The sequence below is a fragment of the Malaclemys terrapin genome, chromosome 5, assembly GCF_027887155.1.
Source record: "Malaclemys terrapin pileata isolate rMalTer1 chromosome 5, rMalTer1.hap1, whole genome shotgun sequence".
NCBI lineage: Eukaryota > Metazoa > Chordata > Testudines > Emydidae > Malaclemys > Malaclemys terrapin.
Genome location: NC_071509.1, coordinates 84,809,831 through 84,825,374, shown reverse-complemented (window position 1 = coordinate 84,825,374; position 15,544 = coordinate 84,809,831). Strand labels below are relative to the sequence as shown.

Sequence of the window (15,544 nt, the reverse complement as noted above, 5' to 3'; positions counted from 1 at the left end):
AAGGAAAGTTGGGTTATTTTCACACACCAAATTCATGTCCTAGGTTCAAAGATGACCATCATCTTGAGTACCTTGATCACATGTAAGATTACCCATCAATTCATTTTATTCCTTTAATATCTAAATCATTCACCCACCTCATTTAATTCTATATTTCTTCATCACCTAACATTTGCAAATTATAATACTAACTGCTTCAGATATGGGAAAGCTAATATAAAATTAGAAAAATACAACAAAATATTCTCACACATTTTCTGAGCAAAACTCTGCCTCAGCACATCTGTAAACATTAAAAGGTCTTCAGTAGATTGTCTCATTAACACGACTACTTCAGGTGTTTTTCTTCTTTAATTTAAAACCAAATCTTTAATGTTTAAAGCAAGAATTTATAGCACAAGAATTGATAAACGTAGGTCAGATACGGTGTAGACCAGCCGCCATAAATACATCTTACCCAGAAGGTCAGTGTGTTATTAGTCCCAATTATGCTGAAGTGTAGGAAGGCTTCGTGTTGCAGACAATTATTCACTGATGAATGAGCACAGATCACCAAACTGAGCAGTGGCTTCCATCAGAGACAAAAGGCTTACAGAATAATAATCAATTCAGCCAAATTCTTTAAACAGTCATCTATTCCTCAATTTTTAGAATGCTTATTTTTGTTTGTTTTGATAAGATGCAAAATATCTATAAATATAAAAAAAATTCTAAGTACCTTTTCCCCTGCTTATTTATTAGTAAAGTGATACGCTTACACTTAATTTTAAAAATGTATTGTAAGTTGCACAGATTGCTTGGGCTTGACTCAAAGTAAAAAAATGTGAATCAAGCCTACCTGATGGCTTCCTAATAATTTAGAAATCAATACATTAATTTTAATTCTCACTGGCATGTGGAAATTTACTAGGATTTGATTTCTAGTGTCTCACTTTTCACATTGGATAGGAATACCAATGAAGCAGCTTGTTTGTTCTCCTAAAGAAACAGAAGGTCCTGAGGTCCCAGACCCCAGCCCGAGCACAAATGTCTACACTGCAATTTTAGAGAGCCACAGCCTGAGTCTCACAAGCCTAAGTCAGCTGACATGGGCAGGTGTTTTACTGCAGTGTAGACATACCCACATTGTCACCTTACTGGCTCTGTTATCAATAGAAGATAGTCCTCTTTCTCTCTCTCTGCACACCCTGGAAGAAAGGTAAAAAATGAGAGCTGCTCACAGCCACATCAGGGATCAGATGGGCAAAACACTACAGTCGGGAGGAAAGGGGAAAGAGTATGGGCTGAGAGAGAACCTGTCATGATCCATCAATTTTTTTCTATGGCAGAATTTAAGTTTTCGGTTTGTAAATAATTACATCACATTGTCCAGCTCTATAAGAAATCCTGTAAGTTGCAATAAAAAACCAAAGCCACATCAATTTCATGCTGCTACTCAGGAATGCTATGATCAGAGACAAATTCTGGAATTAGTCCCAAGAAAAAATTATCCTGAATATTGGAAGCTGAAGGAGAGAAACAGTGCAATCCCATCCTCCAGCCAGCCTGCACTCATCGCCATGGATCTGTGCATTTTCACAGCATCCAGAAGACTCTGGAGGAGGGAGAAAAGACAAAAGTCTCCTTCATATGGACAGATGCTAAATGGAGTGGAGTTTCACATGTTTGACAGAACTAGCTGGGGATAATACAAAAGATGGAGCCCCGACACAGGAGCCACTGCCAGCACACTGGTAGAAAACCTACACTCTTAGGCCAGGAGTTGAATGGCAAGAGGGATGAGCTCCTAACTAGGGAACTACTCCTAGCCTTTGTTGGTAGAGCTCTCCTATGATCATCTTTTGTCCCCACTTCCAACTAGCAGATTTAGTCTTACAGCTAAACCTTTTCCAACCTTTTCAAACCTTACCAGGAGATATTTACATGTATTTATTTGTACATAAATTATGTTAAATCCATAAAACTCATTATCTAAAATACAGCAACTGAAAAAGTGCACACATGACAGTGGGAAATGCACAAACAGACTGACCCAAACTAAGCAGCTTACATGTGCGACATTCCAAGAAGTAAACAAGCTTATAAAAATATCTGTTCTGCGAGTTAAAGCTTAGCCTCAGATTTAAGGGCCACACTATAGAACCGTGATTTAAGCATCTGTTTCTCTTATAACCTCAATGTCTGCTTCCACGATCACTGAATTTGTCCACAAAGAGTAGCAGGAGTCAGGAGAGAGTCAGGTAGTAAAAGTGGCAAGTAACAGGTTATTAGACTAGCCAAGAGAGAGAATTCATCCGTTTGTTTTTTGTTTGTTTTTTTTTCCACTCTGAACAGAAATGTTGCTTTTATTTTTCCATCAGTCGTCTGTTCTTGAGACACTAGTAACATTTTCTTGTCTACAAAAAACACAGTCTCAGGACATATTGCAATTGGACTGTGTTAATTCACTGTCTTTGTGGATCTAGTGAAAAAGTCAGCTCAGGCCTTGAACTTTATCAAGATAAAACCCTGGCATCCACTAATCACCATATTGGATCTTCACATAAGATAAGAGGAAGATTTTTGGCATGGGAATGAACACACACACCTTGTTGTTTGCAAAAGCCTGCAACCTGGCAGCCTTTCAGCAAGGTTTCACTCACATAGCTGTTACTGTATACTCTCCAGCTATGGCTGGGAAGTTGATAATCCTTAAGATATGAGGAGAGTTTTGATTTCTGACACAGCATTCCTGAGATAAATGCAGGATCAGAGAGATGCTTTGAAATTCCCAGAGATACTCCGCTGGTAAACTGCTACATGGGAACAACTTTTAACAAGGTGTCTCAAAAAAAAAAAAAAAAAAAAGTTAACTTACCAAGCTTTGTGTTTGCCACCAGACAATACATTAAATGCAAACCAGACCCAGTAAGTTGCATAGAGCATCCTGAAATCTGCCCTTCCAAAGTTTCCCACTGTACTGTTTTGGTGATCCCTCAGAGATAAAAGCTATTCCTTCTAACTCTGCTACAAGCTTCCTGTAAAAAGGTCATAACCTATTCCACCCACCCCAACCAGAAAAATCCCAGTAGACGTGGATATCATTTCAGAGCCAAAACTTACTTTTTAAAATAGTTTTGCACTAGTTATCCTCAAGTGTTTGCGAAACTGCCGATTTTCTCCTTTCCACATTTTTAATGTAGAAATTACATACTTTATCTCGTATTATTTACTACGTTAAAAATTGGTTTTTAAAACTCTTGATTTATGAGCTAGTTACCTATGTGTCACATTACAAATGAACAGATTTACCCTAGATGTGAGATTGTGCACGTCACTACTAGACTGACATATGTAAAGCTTTCACTTATACATTATGCACTTTTGTCTACCTGACACCACAAAAGGAAATGGAAATTTACACAACCTAGCAGTACACAGATGCTGACACAAGGGCTTATGTGCAGCTGCTGATGGATAAAATATGGTATATCAGCAGCTACATTTCAACCCTCCACTGGCTCCTGACCTCTCCCTCACACCAGCACCCCCTCAATTAAGCATAAAAAAGGATAGGAAATCAACACCCAGAAATGTCATTGTGAAGCAGTCAGCATCACTATGCACACAACACACCTGACGCAAATCTACAAAAGCAAGGAAAGGAAAAAGTTGTGGCACCTAGTTGTACACACCTTCTGCTCTTCCATTCAACAGTACACAACTTGCCGCCACCACCACAATGTCTACACATCATAGACCGTACATCACAACCTTAACTCAGCCACCATTTCTTTCTTCTGCACACACCCTATTACTGGAATATTCCCTCTCCCTCCCTCCGCCAACACTAACACTTGTAGGTTTTAGTGCAGTAGTCAGTTGTATTAGGTCAAAGTCATTTAACAAAGGGGTCTGTGCAAAAAAAATGGTTAAAGAAGGCTCATCTCCTTGAGGAGAGAGCGGCAGTTAAGGTTACAGAGTGTGGTATTGGGGAAATGTAAAGGTGTGTGCTTATGGGTGGAGGAGTAGAGAGTATGTCTTGTTAGGTGGCTTCTCTCTCCATTGTCTTGCTTTTTTGGGTTTGTCTCAGACGTGTGTGCATGTAACCACCCTAACTGCTTCACAGAAAAGTTTGTGTATTGATTTTCTTTTTTTTTTTTTTTTCTTTTTTTTTTAAAATACTTGATTGGATGTCAGTTGTACAAGATAGAGGGCACAGACCTGCAGGGGATAGAAGTACAGCGGCTGATGTAAAATATTTTATTTGTCAGCAGCTGTGCACAAACCCTTCTCCGTTGGATAAAATCTAACAAGAGCATAGCTCCTAACTGAGAAGGTTGTACGTGTCTGGTCCATCCCCAATATATCAATCAATCAAGCTTGCATGTGCCTAGCAGTTTTCCAAATAATCAGGTTTGTTGGCAACAGCTAAAAATGACCCTAAATCTAACATCGCTCTCACACACACACACACACACACACACACCCCCGCGGCACCAGCCATCTACCAATTTTTGTGCCAATGGACCATTTTTTCCAAGAGATATCAGTCAACAATGAAAAATAAGACTGCCCAGTAAAAAAATTCAGCTAGAGCCCAAGTTTATATACCTATTAAAATGCATACAGAAAAAAAAAAGAAACAGAAAATTCAAGGGCATAAAAACTAACACTGTGTGAAATGTCACACGAGTTAGCCACTTGCTTTTAGGGGGAAAAAAATGAACATATGCCCTGTTTTAAGAGCATCTTAAAGTGCAATTATGAGTATTGAGCAGCTACCATTTTCATTTAAAATACCCTCTAGCTGTTATGGTTGTGAGTAAAACCTTCAAAATATGAACAATGTACCAACTTCAGAGACTTCTGCTGAGTTTACACAAAGCCTCAAACAATAGGTGCTAATTCAAATGACAATGATTATATATAGGTCTGCTTTGTTATCTGTGTCACTGCACAAAGCATGTAGGAAAGGCAAGAAAATATATAATGAAGACCTACAGCAAATGTTTTCCAAAGTGGATGTGAAGAGCCACACAAGATGTAAACTGAGGTGTGTAAACCTTTAACACCACATGGCAGGGTACAGTTGGTTTTGTTTTCCTGAAGAGAAGGGAAGTTTGAGAAACACTGCTTTAATTGATTATTCCCTTGCTTTTATCAGTTTGTGAGAGTTTTTAACCACGGTATTTTGGGTTGGTTCTGTTTTGTTTTTATGGAAATAAATAACTCGTTAGGTCTGCTCACTGAGCTGTATGATAATGTATTAGCATATAAGCAATTTGACATTAACTGAATTTACTGTCAAACAGATTTTTTTGTTCAGTTTTATTTCTTAGAGCTAATTATTAAATATTCAGATTATGGTATAATCCAAGAGCTCCAGTTACAATCAGGTGCTCATTCTGCTAGGCAACCTACAAAAATAAGGTCCAGACTTTGAAAAGTTTTCAAATTAAGAAAGAGAGAGATTAAATTGTGTTATCACTTTCTTCCAGTCATGAAACTAGTGGGCAGAAGTACCTCACCCTGAGCACATGACTCCAGTGACTCAGGAATTGGACTTATTTGCTCATTGACTGCTAGGAGGAGTTCCAAGTGGCAATTTTTACCCATAATGGATCTGGGTCATCCCTATCTCAGACACTATTTCTCTCCTACGCTGTACTGCCACAACTGAGATAAATAAAGGTAGGCAGCCCCTTGAAACCAACAGAGCTTATTCCCCAAGAGCTCCCTTACATGTAATTCAGTCTCCCTTACCTGATCTAAAATAGCACAAACCAATTTTCATTCTGGGCATGCTGTAAAACCCATTTGCAAGATAGAAAAAATGAATATAGTCATGGCAAGATAATTTTCTTTGAGCTTGGTGGTTTCAGTTAAATGTTAAAAACGTGGGCTAAAACTGTCAAAGAAAACCCTCTCCTTAACACACTCTGATCCTATGTTAGATATCGCCACTTTCTTGATGCAGGGTGTAATTCAACTGATTTGGCCAATTTATAATTTGGATAAGTAGACCAGAATCTGCAAGCAGGGCCGGCTCCAGGCACCAGCTTCTCAAGCAGGTGCTTGGGGCGGCCGCTCTGGAGAGGGGCGGCACGTCCAGATATTCGTCAGCAATACGGCGGACGGTCCCTCACTCCGCCTGGGAGTGAAGGATCTCCCGCCAAACTGTCGCCACAGATCGCGATCGCGGCTTTTTTTTTGTTTGTTTTGTTTTGGGTGCTTGGGGCGGCCAAAACCCTGGAGCCGGCCCTGTCTGCAAGACCTGTCATGGCAGGGAAAAAGCCAAAGTTAAAGAAAGAATGGTTCAGTATAACCACAAGGAATTTAGCAGAAGAAATTTTCCACCCAGACAACATAACAGAAAAATTTAATGAAAACAAGAGGTTAGAGCATTTAATGAAAACAAGAGCATTAGAATTTTACAATGTATCGCAAAATAGCTATCAATTTGGTATTGCTTTCAGAGAAGGAAAGACTTCATCAAGACCCAGTAGATGTATCAATGGAACAGAACAGCACTTCAACTAGTGCAGCATGATGATCCTGGGGGTCATCAGGGGACATCTGGTGGGTTGCCTGGCAACAGCTGAGGGGGAAAAAGGGAACAAAATCCTGGACACATTAAGACTCACTGGAAATTAGGGCAGGAAAAGGAGCAACTTGCTCCTCTCCTCCTGTTCTTATGTTACCCTTGCTATCACCTCCCCCAAATCTCAGCAATTCTTTGGCCCTCCTGTTGTCTTGCTACTAAAATGCACAGCTTCCTTAGGCTGCTAAGTCAGTTCTATAGCCTCTTGAAACAGCACATCACTAAATTAATTGGCACATATGAGATCCAGCACCAAATCAATCCTCCATTTCACACCAGCACTTCCCACTCTCCATTATATCAACAGCTCTCGACACCAAGCCAAGAATCACTATCCCTGGTACCATCTATTCCTCCAACAACAGCCCCTCTGGCAACCAAATACCATGCAGGGTTCTTGCTGTGACCTAAATCCCCTAATTCTTTGCAGCCATAGAGGACTGGTGTCTCACAGGATTTGTGTTTTTTTAAACCATTTTACGAGTCACCGACCAAACAAGGCTGTGAACAGTAAGGTACGGAGAACAATAACCTTGGAGAAAAGCAAGGGACTGCTGTACTTTCATTTCAAGTGAGTGAAAGTGTGGATGAAGGGTAAGGGTGTTATTCTGAGAGGGGGATTTGCCGCACAGAATAAAAGATAGGCAGGCCAGCAATCATTAGTTGAGTAAGCATTGTATTTCCACCATTAATGAACACATTTTCTTTTAGTATAGAGCACTGTTTCTCAATTTTTTTGATACCAAGGACGAGCTTGCTGTGTTCCTAAACTGTGTCAGAGATATCAGTTACCAGCGCTGGTACATGGACCCGTCGTTGAGAAACACTGGTATAAAGTACAGACTGAACTTTCCAGCATTGTTTTGTTGGTGGTCCATGCTCTTTCTGCAGACTCTGCAGCACGGTTGAAACTGCAAGTGAGCAGGCAGTAATCAGGCGAGAGTAAAAGGAGAAAGGGGAGAAGGAATAGGCGTAAGCCAATTTTTTGGCAACACTTTAACCCTTTCCAACAGAAGCACGAAAACCCCCTTTAAAACTATTCAGTTTAAAAAAACCTATCAGGACATTCTATTTAAAGTGTGAATATTATATTTGAAAAGTTTTCAAAAATTTGATTTGACAGTGTCTATAATGAAAATATCAAATTTACCATCCTGGTTGATTTATACAAATCATCACTTCTTAAATTATTGCAGGCATACCCCACTCAGATAATTTATTATTGCTATGTCAGTGAAGAACATGCACGAGAGGCCTCCAGTGTTTTGGAGTGTTTTAGGAATTCTATAATCTGACAAACATAAAATAAGTTAAGCAGCCCCAGTTTTTGCTAATAGCTGATTCTTTCAAGTTCAAATGATTCAATATTTAATTTTAGTTCCAAGTGATTTTTGTTTTACACCTTTAGCCAACAAATCTAGCAAGTATTCCATCTTGTTTTCATTTTTAATATCTACCAACACAATTTATATTCAGACTACCTAATCGTATCTGGTTTTGCAATAATGGAGAATCCAAACAATCTCAACCAGTGCTATTAGTGAAAAAAAACTGACTATCCTTGTTAAAGACAGTTGTAACTCATGGGCCTGAAGACAACTTTTACCTGTCTGACACTTTAAGTAATTTAATATGCTGTCAATTATATTGTTCAACTTCCCTCATTATGTGTTTGCACAGGGTTTCCAAAGTCCAGAACTACACCAAAGCTTTGTAGATCACACTCCAATAGCTTCATGCTGAATACCTCATTTTGCTGCAGTTTTAACACACGTCTCAGGTAATGGCAATGTCACAGCCATAGTCACACAAATAAAATAATAAAATACTTATCAGTTAATTAGGCCCAGATTTTTAAAAGATATTTAGGTTGACTTTTGAAAATGAGACTTAGGCTATGTCCACACTTAAAATGCTACAATGTCTGTAGCACTTCAGCATAGATACTCACTATAGTGATGGGAGGGGTTCTCCCATTGCTGTAATTAATCCACCTCCCAAGAGGCAGTAGGTAGGTCAATGGAAGAATTTTGCCATTGATCTACCCCTGTCTACACCAGGGGGCAGGACAGCCTAGCTATGTGGCTCAGGCTGTGGATTTTTCACACCCCTGAGAGATGCAGCTATGACAATGTATGTTTTCAGTGTAGACCAACTCTTAGACTCCTTAGTTAGACGTTCCAATGCTGAGTGGAGCAACACCTAAATACCTTTAAAAATCTGGGTTTTAATTTCATTATATTACTACAACGTGAGATTATGCAGGTTGTTCACTAGATACATAACCAGGAATGTGTCAAATTGCTATGCAGCGGAACTTTTCTGTACCTTACATTATACATTTAAGCAAAGAATACAAAATGGTTCTCTTTATACAAAATATAAATAAAATATATTACCTGTCAAAGGAACGGAATTGCACATGCTGCTCAGCAGCAGCATCACCAAGAGTTCCAAGGAAGGTTGGTGGCAGAAGGGTAGGATCCACTGTGGCACTATCTGCTGGGGTGCTAACCAAGCTTTTGAGAATGTCCTTTACGTTGACATTTTTTGCAGATGGTACAGAAGATACAGTCTTCTCAGTCAACTCATTTCCTGCCTCACTCCTGTTTTCCTGAGGTTTACTGACTTCTAAAGAAAGTGTGCATAATACTTCACTGATAGCATCTGGACCTGAAATGGCACTCTGAGGTCCTGCTTCAGCTACAGCATCTGAATTGTTTGCTTGACCTGAAGTTGATTCCTCTCCAATGCCTGAGTCTCTTCTTCGTACAGGTGCTGAGCTTTCAGAATCTTCTGTTGATACTGGAGTTGAAGCACCAGTAGTAGCAGATGGGTTTTCTACATCTTGTTACCCCCAAATAAAGAAGGGAAAATTATTTCAAGTTCATTGTTAACAGAACAACATCAACCATATTACTTCTAAGATCTATCAAGAGGTGATAAAGACACTGCTAAAATATTTTATATATACTTAAAGAAAGTTGTATTTATCTTCCTATAAAGCACTGTAAGTCATAAGAAGTGACATGTGATGTGTAATCATGTACCCACTTGTGTCACTAACCTGTAGATGTTGCCTCACTACTTCCATTCTCTGTTCCCTTGAATGACTGGCTATGATGAGGTTGCCTCCGTTCATTCTGGGGTTCCAGTATGTCTCTGTATTTTGACACCATAAGGACTGAGATAAAATATACTACAGCCAAGGCCAAGAACTGAGCCTGTTTACTATCCTCCTGTGAAGAACAACATTTATTTTTCCATTACAATTTAAACAGTGCGATATTCCCTTCATATGGTAGCCCATGGTCTACCAGAAATAGAAATGAGTAAATAAATGTTATACTGAAACCTCATGGACTAAATTGACTTACAAGAATTTATACCTACAAACCACTGTTGCAGAATCAATCCATTAATTAATCATGCTTAGACCAAGGATATAAACCATCTCAAAGAATCTATTGCTCTAGTTTAGGTTTCCTAAATTTTGACAAAGTTGCATCTTACTTGATATTTTATTATCTAAACTAACGTGTAGCACTGGAAGAACAATGTTTTCTAGTCACTATTCACCCAGTTTATAAAATTGGGGGACATACAATTGTGACCAAAACTCTGTTTTTTTCTATGAATGTTTAAGCCTCAGGTTGACTAGACCTAATATTGCATAAATGCTCAAGCTGATAATATCAAATTACTACACCAAATATATATTATACACACACACAGAGACACACACAGCACTTTATCACATATTTACAAAGCTATTAGTATTTGCTATGTTGTAGCCATGTTGATCCCAGGATATGAGACATACAAGTTGAGTGAGGTAATCTTTTACTGGACCAGCTTGCTGGTGGAAGAGAGAAGCTTTCGAGCTACAAAGAGCTCTTCTGCAATTCCAGACGTTCCGCCAACAGAAGTTGGTCCAGGAAAAGATATTGTCTCAAAGATATTAATGCCACTTACTGTAAACTGCAGCCAAGTTGTGTTTATTTAGCAAAGGAGGAAAATGTTTATGAATTATTTCCAAGAAACTCGCCAAATATCCCAGTTTAACTCCACAACTGGAGCTGCAGCAGAAGTGAATATGGCTTTCTAATTTAAAGCCCTATTGTCATTACAGAAATACAGATTCGATTGTGCCCAATTTTAAAAAGAAATGAGATTTGTTTTTATTTTAGTTTCCAGTAACACTTTACAAGAAATGCATGTGTTAACATATTTGCCTGTGTGCACACATGTACACATAGTTTGTGTGTGTGTACATATATATAGTGTGTGTGTGTGTGTGTGTGTATACACACACACACACACACTAATGTAAGTGAACACAACATTTATAAAGAAAGCAGAATTCCAGAGATTCATACTCCGGAAGATTTCAACAAGTTCATGCCCCACGGGGACAGAGATTGTACCGCACGTACATGTGCACATGCCCCTCCATCTGACCTCAAAACCTTGTTCTGTATTTCTCCCAGACAGGCCACAGAATTTCATGAGTCATTTATGAACCCTATTAGATAACAGAACAATAGACAGCTGCCTAGCACGTAGCAGCAGCACAGCATTCAGAAAAATACCAAGAAAAACTTAGCAACAAAACAACTATAAGGTTTTTCACAACTCACTATATCTCTGAACACTACTGCTCGAAGCCGGTTAATATCCATATCCTGCAGAAGTCTGTCAAGGTCTCGTATTGGAGAAATTCCACCAGTCACAATGTCAACTGGACTCTATTCAAGAGAAACCAATTCTGTCACTTGTTTATAAAAGTACCACACCAGGAAACACAAACTGTAGGATATGTAGTACTACAATACCAGTTTCATAGCTTTTATTTTAAAGAAACAGAACAAATATAAGAACAACATACAAACTAGGGAGATGTAACCTAGATGGAGCTACTATAAGGTAGATGCAAAACTGGTTGGAAAACCGTTCCCAGAGAGTAGTTATCAGTGGTTCACAGTCATGCTGGAAGGGCATAACAGGGATCAGTTCTGGGTCTGGGTCTATTTAATATCTTCATCAATGATTTAGATAAATGGCATAGAGAGTACACTTATAAAGTTTGCGGACGATACCAAGCTGGGAGAGGTTGCAAGTGCTTTGGAGGATAGGATTAAAATTCAAAATGATCTGGACAAACTGGAGAAATGGTCTGAACTAAATAGGATGAAATTCAATAAGAACAAATGCAAAGTACTCTATTTAGGAAGGAACAATCAGTTGCACACATACAAAATGGGAAATGACTGCCTAGGAAGGAGTACTGCGGAAAGGAATCTGGAGGTCATAGTAGATCACAAGCTAAATATGAGTCAACAGTGTAACACTGTTGGGAAAAAAAGCAAACATCATTCTGTTATGTATAAGCAGGAGTGTTGTAAGCAAGACACAAGAAGTAATTCTTCCTCTCTGCTCCGCACTGATTAGGTCTCAACTGGAGTAGTGTGTCCAGTTCTCGGCACCACATTTAGGAAAGATGTGGACAAATTGGAGAAAGTCCAGAGAAGAGCAACAAAAATTATTAAAGGTCTAGAAAACATGAACTATGAGGGAAGATTGAAAAAATTGGGTTTGTTTAGCCTGGAAAAGAGAAGACAGAGGGGATATGATAATAGTTTTTGAGTACACAAAAGATTGTTACAAGGAGGAGAGAGAAGAATTATTGTTCTTAACCTCTGAGGATAGGACAAGAAGCAATGGGCTTAAATTGCAGCAAGGGAGGTTTAGGTTGAACATTAGGAAAAAGTTCCTAACTGTCAGGGTGGTTAAGCACTGGAATAAATTGCTGAGGGAAGTTGTGGAATCTCCATCATTGGAGATTTTTAAGAGCAGGTTAGACAAACATTTGTCAGGAATGGTCTAGATAATACTTAGTCCTGCCATGAGTGCAGGGGACTGGACTAGATGACCTCTTGAGGTTCCTAAGATTCTATGAACATGACTCTCCTGAAGACTATTCATCAACACACATCAAACTTATGGTACATAGGGCACAGTGATCAATACAGATTCCATATTAAAAGAAATACGGCTAGGGGAACCTGGGAAAGTAAGAGATTCAGACTTTTTTCAATTGGGGAAGATTCCAATGTTTATATATTTAAATGTTATATTTACAGTTTGGAACAATTACTGTAAGATTTAATATTCACATTATTTGATCCTACATTTATTTTCTGCTACATGTTAATGGAACAAAAAACATAGGGACTTAGCCATTGATACACATTAATTGCAGTATTAATGTTTGCCTTACTTAACGGTGTCATATACTTGCCTTTGCTGCAGACTTCCCTGTTCCTATTAGGCTCTGCATTGTTTTCTGACTCCTTACAGTTTCTCCAATAAGTTTCATTTGTGCATGCTGCTGGCACTCCAAACAATTTCTTACTGCCACTGCACACACTTAAAGAAAAGTATATGTTATATGTTATAATGGGAAATAATTTTATATTATTGGTGCATCACTGCAAGGAATACAACATGCTTGAGTTTACATTAAAAATTAAAAGATTAAGTAAACAAATAAGAGAAAAATATTTTCTACTTTCTAAATTGCTCAAAAACAAAGCTTAAGAGATACATAAATCATAGTAAAAATCAGAGTAATTAAATTATTAGAATTCATATTTCACATATAAATATTTATACATCCAAGAGGATTTGTTAGCATTGCTGAGTCCTCACATTCTGATTTTCTCTTTGAAACATTTTCATTATCACAACTGGATACACAAATGAGCTAAATTTCTTTTGCATACTAACACTGAAGAAAAATAAAAATGATACATTGGTGTGACGTACAAAAAGGAGAAAAACTAATATTTACTATTTTGTTGCTCTCAGACTAAGCCTATTCCTCCTCTAGTCTTTTTTTAACTGATTTTTTTGTTTTAATCTTCTCATTATTTTCAAAAAAGAAAGTACACAACTCTAATAATTTACTTCTCGGTTTGCCCTGTTGCACTTGTCTCATGATTTAATTGTTAGGAAAAGAACAAGCTGGCTGTCATGAACTACGGCATGGACAGTCAGGCCTAGTAGTCGGGGCAGTGGCAGTCATCGTGCTTAGCAGTTGGAGCCGGAGTCAGGAACCTGCAGTAAAGCCAAGGGTCAGAGCCGGAGTCAGGAAGCAGGCAAAGAAGGAAAGCTGGAACAGGACAGAAAAAAAGGCAGGAAAGAAGGCAGGCACAGGAGTGATCATTGCTGAGGGCATAAACCTTGAGCAGCCACTGACCCTGTACTGCTGCTGGGCTTAAGAGCAGGTCTGGTGATGCCTCTCAGGGGCAATCAGGGCATCTGGCTGATCAGGGTATTCAGACTGTTTCTGTTCAATTCAACTCTATACAAATACTGTATAATTAGAACCCTGAAAATCTGCGGATATCCGCTTTATATCCACGAACCATGATTGGAGATCATAGATCGGATGCGGATGCAAATTTTGTATCTGCACAGGACTCTATGTATAATACTGGATGCACTGGGGCTAGTATACAATGATGCAATAGTTTGAATTACACTCATTTTAAATTTGCATTTCTAGTTATCTCAGTCTACACCATCTCCCGAATCATTTTTAACAAAATGTTAACCCTTCTTAAAGCTTTCTTCCCCTCAGAATTTTATCTAAAGATGAATTTTCATTATATATGCTAAAGATGACATTGTCCTGAAACCTTGTATTTTTAATCCCAATTATTTGGGGTGCATTTTCAATACACAGATGTCTCTATAGACAAAATGAAAATATGCACCAAATATGGATTTCAGCTCACTGTGCCTACCAATACTTAATCACATTCATAGCAATTTTACTTAAATACAGAATAATAAAGGCTTGTATGTATTATTTGAGTAGGAAGGAGAAGTCTATTATAGGGCAAACTTCAAGTAAATAAACACAACATATGAAAAAAAGTCACTGAAAAGTAAGAAAACTTCAAATCTAATAGCCAGAAAGTGAGACATATTTGGTTAAGTGAAGTATGATAAACAGGGCCGGCTCTAGGCACCAGCAAAACAAGCTGGTGCTTGGGGCGGCACATTTTTAGGGGCGGCATGGCCGGCGCCAGAATGCCGTCCCTAAAAACGTGCCCCGGCCGCCCTAGCTCACCTCCGCTGCTGATGCCACAGCGCGCGAAACAGCTGATTCGCGCGCCGCTGCTCCCCCTCCCTCCCAGGCTCTCAAGCCTGGGAGGGAGGAGGAGATCCCAAGCGGCCGCGGCGTGCGAAACAGCTGTTTCGTGTGCCGCTGCTCCCCCTCCCTCCCAGACTTGAGAGCCTTGGAGGGAGGGGGGAGAAGCTGCGCCCGCGCCGCAGCCACTCGGAGTCTCCCCCTCCCTCCCAGGCTCTCAAACCTGGGAGGTGGGGGAGACTCCAAGTGGCCGCGGCGCAGGCACCGCTTCTCCCCCTCCCTCCCTCCTAGGCTTGAGAGCCTGGGGGGAGGAGGCAGGGCTGGGGATTTGGGGAAGGAGCGGAGTTGAGGCGGGGCCGGGTAATTAAAGAACCGGAGGGTGGGGGGGGGGGGGAGGGAATTGTTTTTGCTTTGGGCAGCAAAAATCCTAGAGCCGGCCCTGATGATAAACATCAAACTATTCTCCTTAAATATATAAAAACAAAGTTAAATGGTAGTTAACGTTATTTTGAAGAAATCCATTTTCCTTCATTAAGCACTTTTACTTGCTTACCCAGTCGAAGGCATTGTCTCAGAATTCCTCCAGATGACATATTTTTCTCAGACTCAATTTCAGTGAAGCCAAGAGAGCTTGCAAAAATTAACACATCCACAAGGCTGATTAATCTCTGAAGAAATGTTACCGAAGCTTCTATTGAAAGTCCTTGAGTTGGCTCTATATTCTCTAATTCATGCTATGAGAGGGAAAAGTTGAAAACATGTATTTCTATAGAAAAGATCACTCTTAACTAAAAATTCCA

At 39.3% G+C, this 15,544-nt stretch overlaps 1 protein-coding gene across 4 annotated transcripts in view; it reads right to left on the bottom strand.

Annotated features, from left to right (window-relative positions):
- The window catches only part of LRBA (LPS responsive beige-like anchor protein), a 571,438-nt gene that overhangs the window by 435,006 nt on the left and 120,888 nt on the right, over positions 1–15,544 (bottom strand). For all 4 annotated transcript variants that reach the window (XM_054029329.1, XM_054029332.1, XM_054029331.1 and 1 more), the window contains exons 26-30: positions 15,298–15,478; positions 12,885–13,012; positions 11,224–11,331; positions 9,651–9,822; positions 8,983–9,430 (exon numbers count right to left, since the gene is read on the bottom strand). In XM_054029329.1, the coding sequence (XP_053885304.1) occupies positions 8,983–9,430; positions 9,651–9,822; positions 11,224–11,331; positions 12,885–13,012; positions 15,298–15,478 (1,037 nt within the window). The remainder of the gene's footprint in view (positions 1–8,982; positions 9,431–9,650; positions 9,823–11,223; positions 11,332–12,884; positions 13,013–15,297; positions 15,479–15,544) is intronic.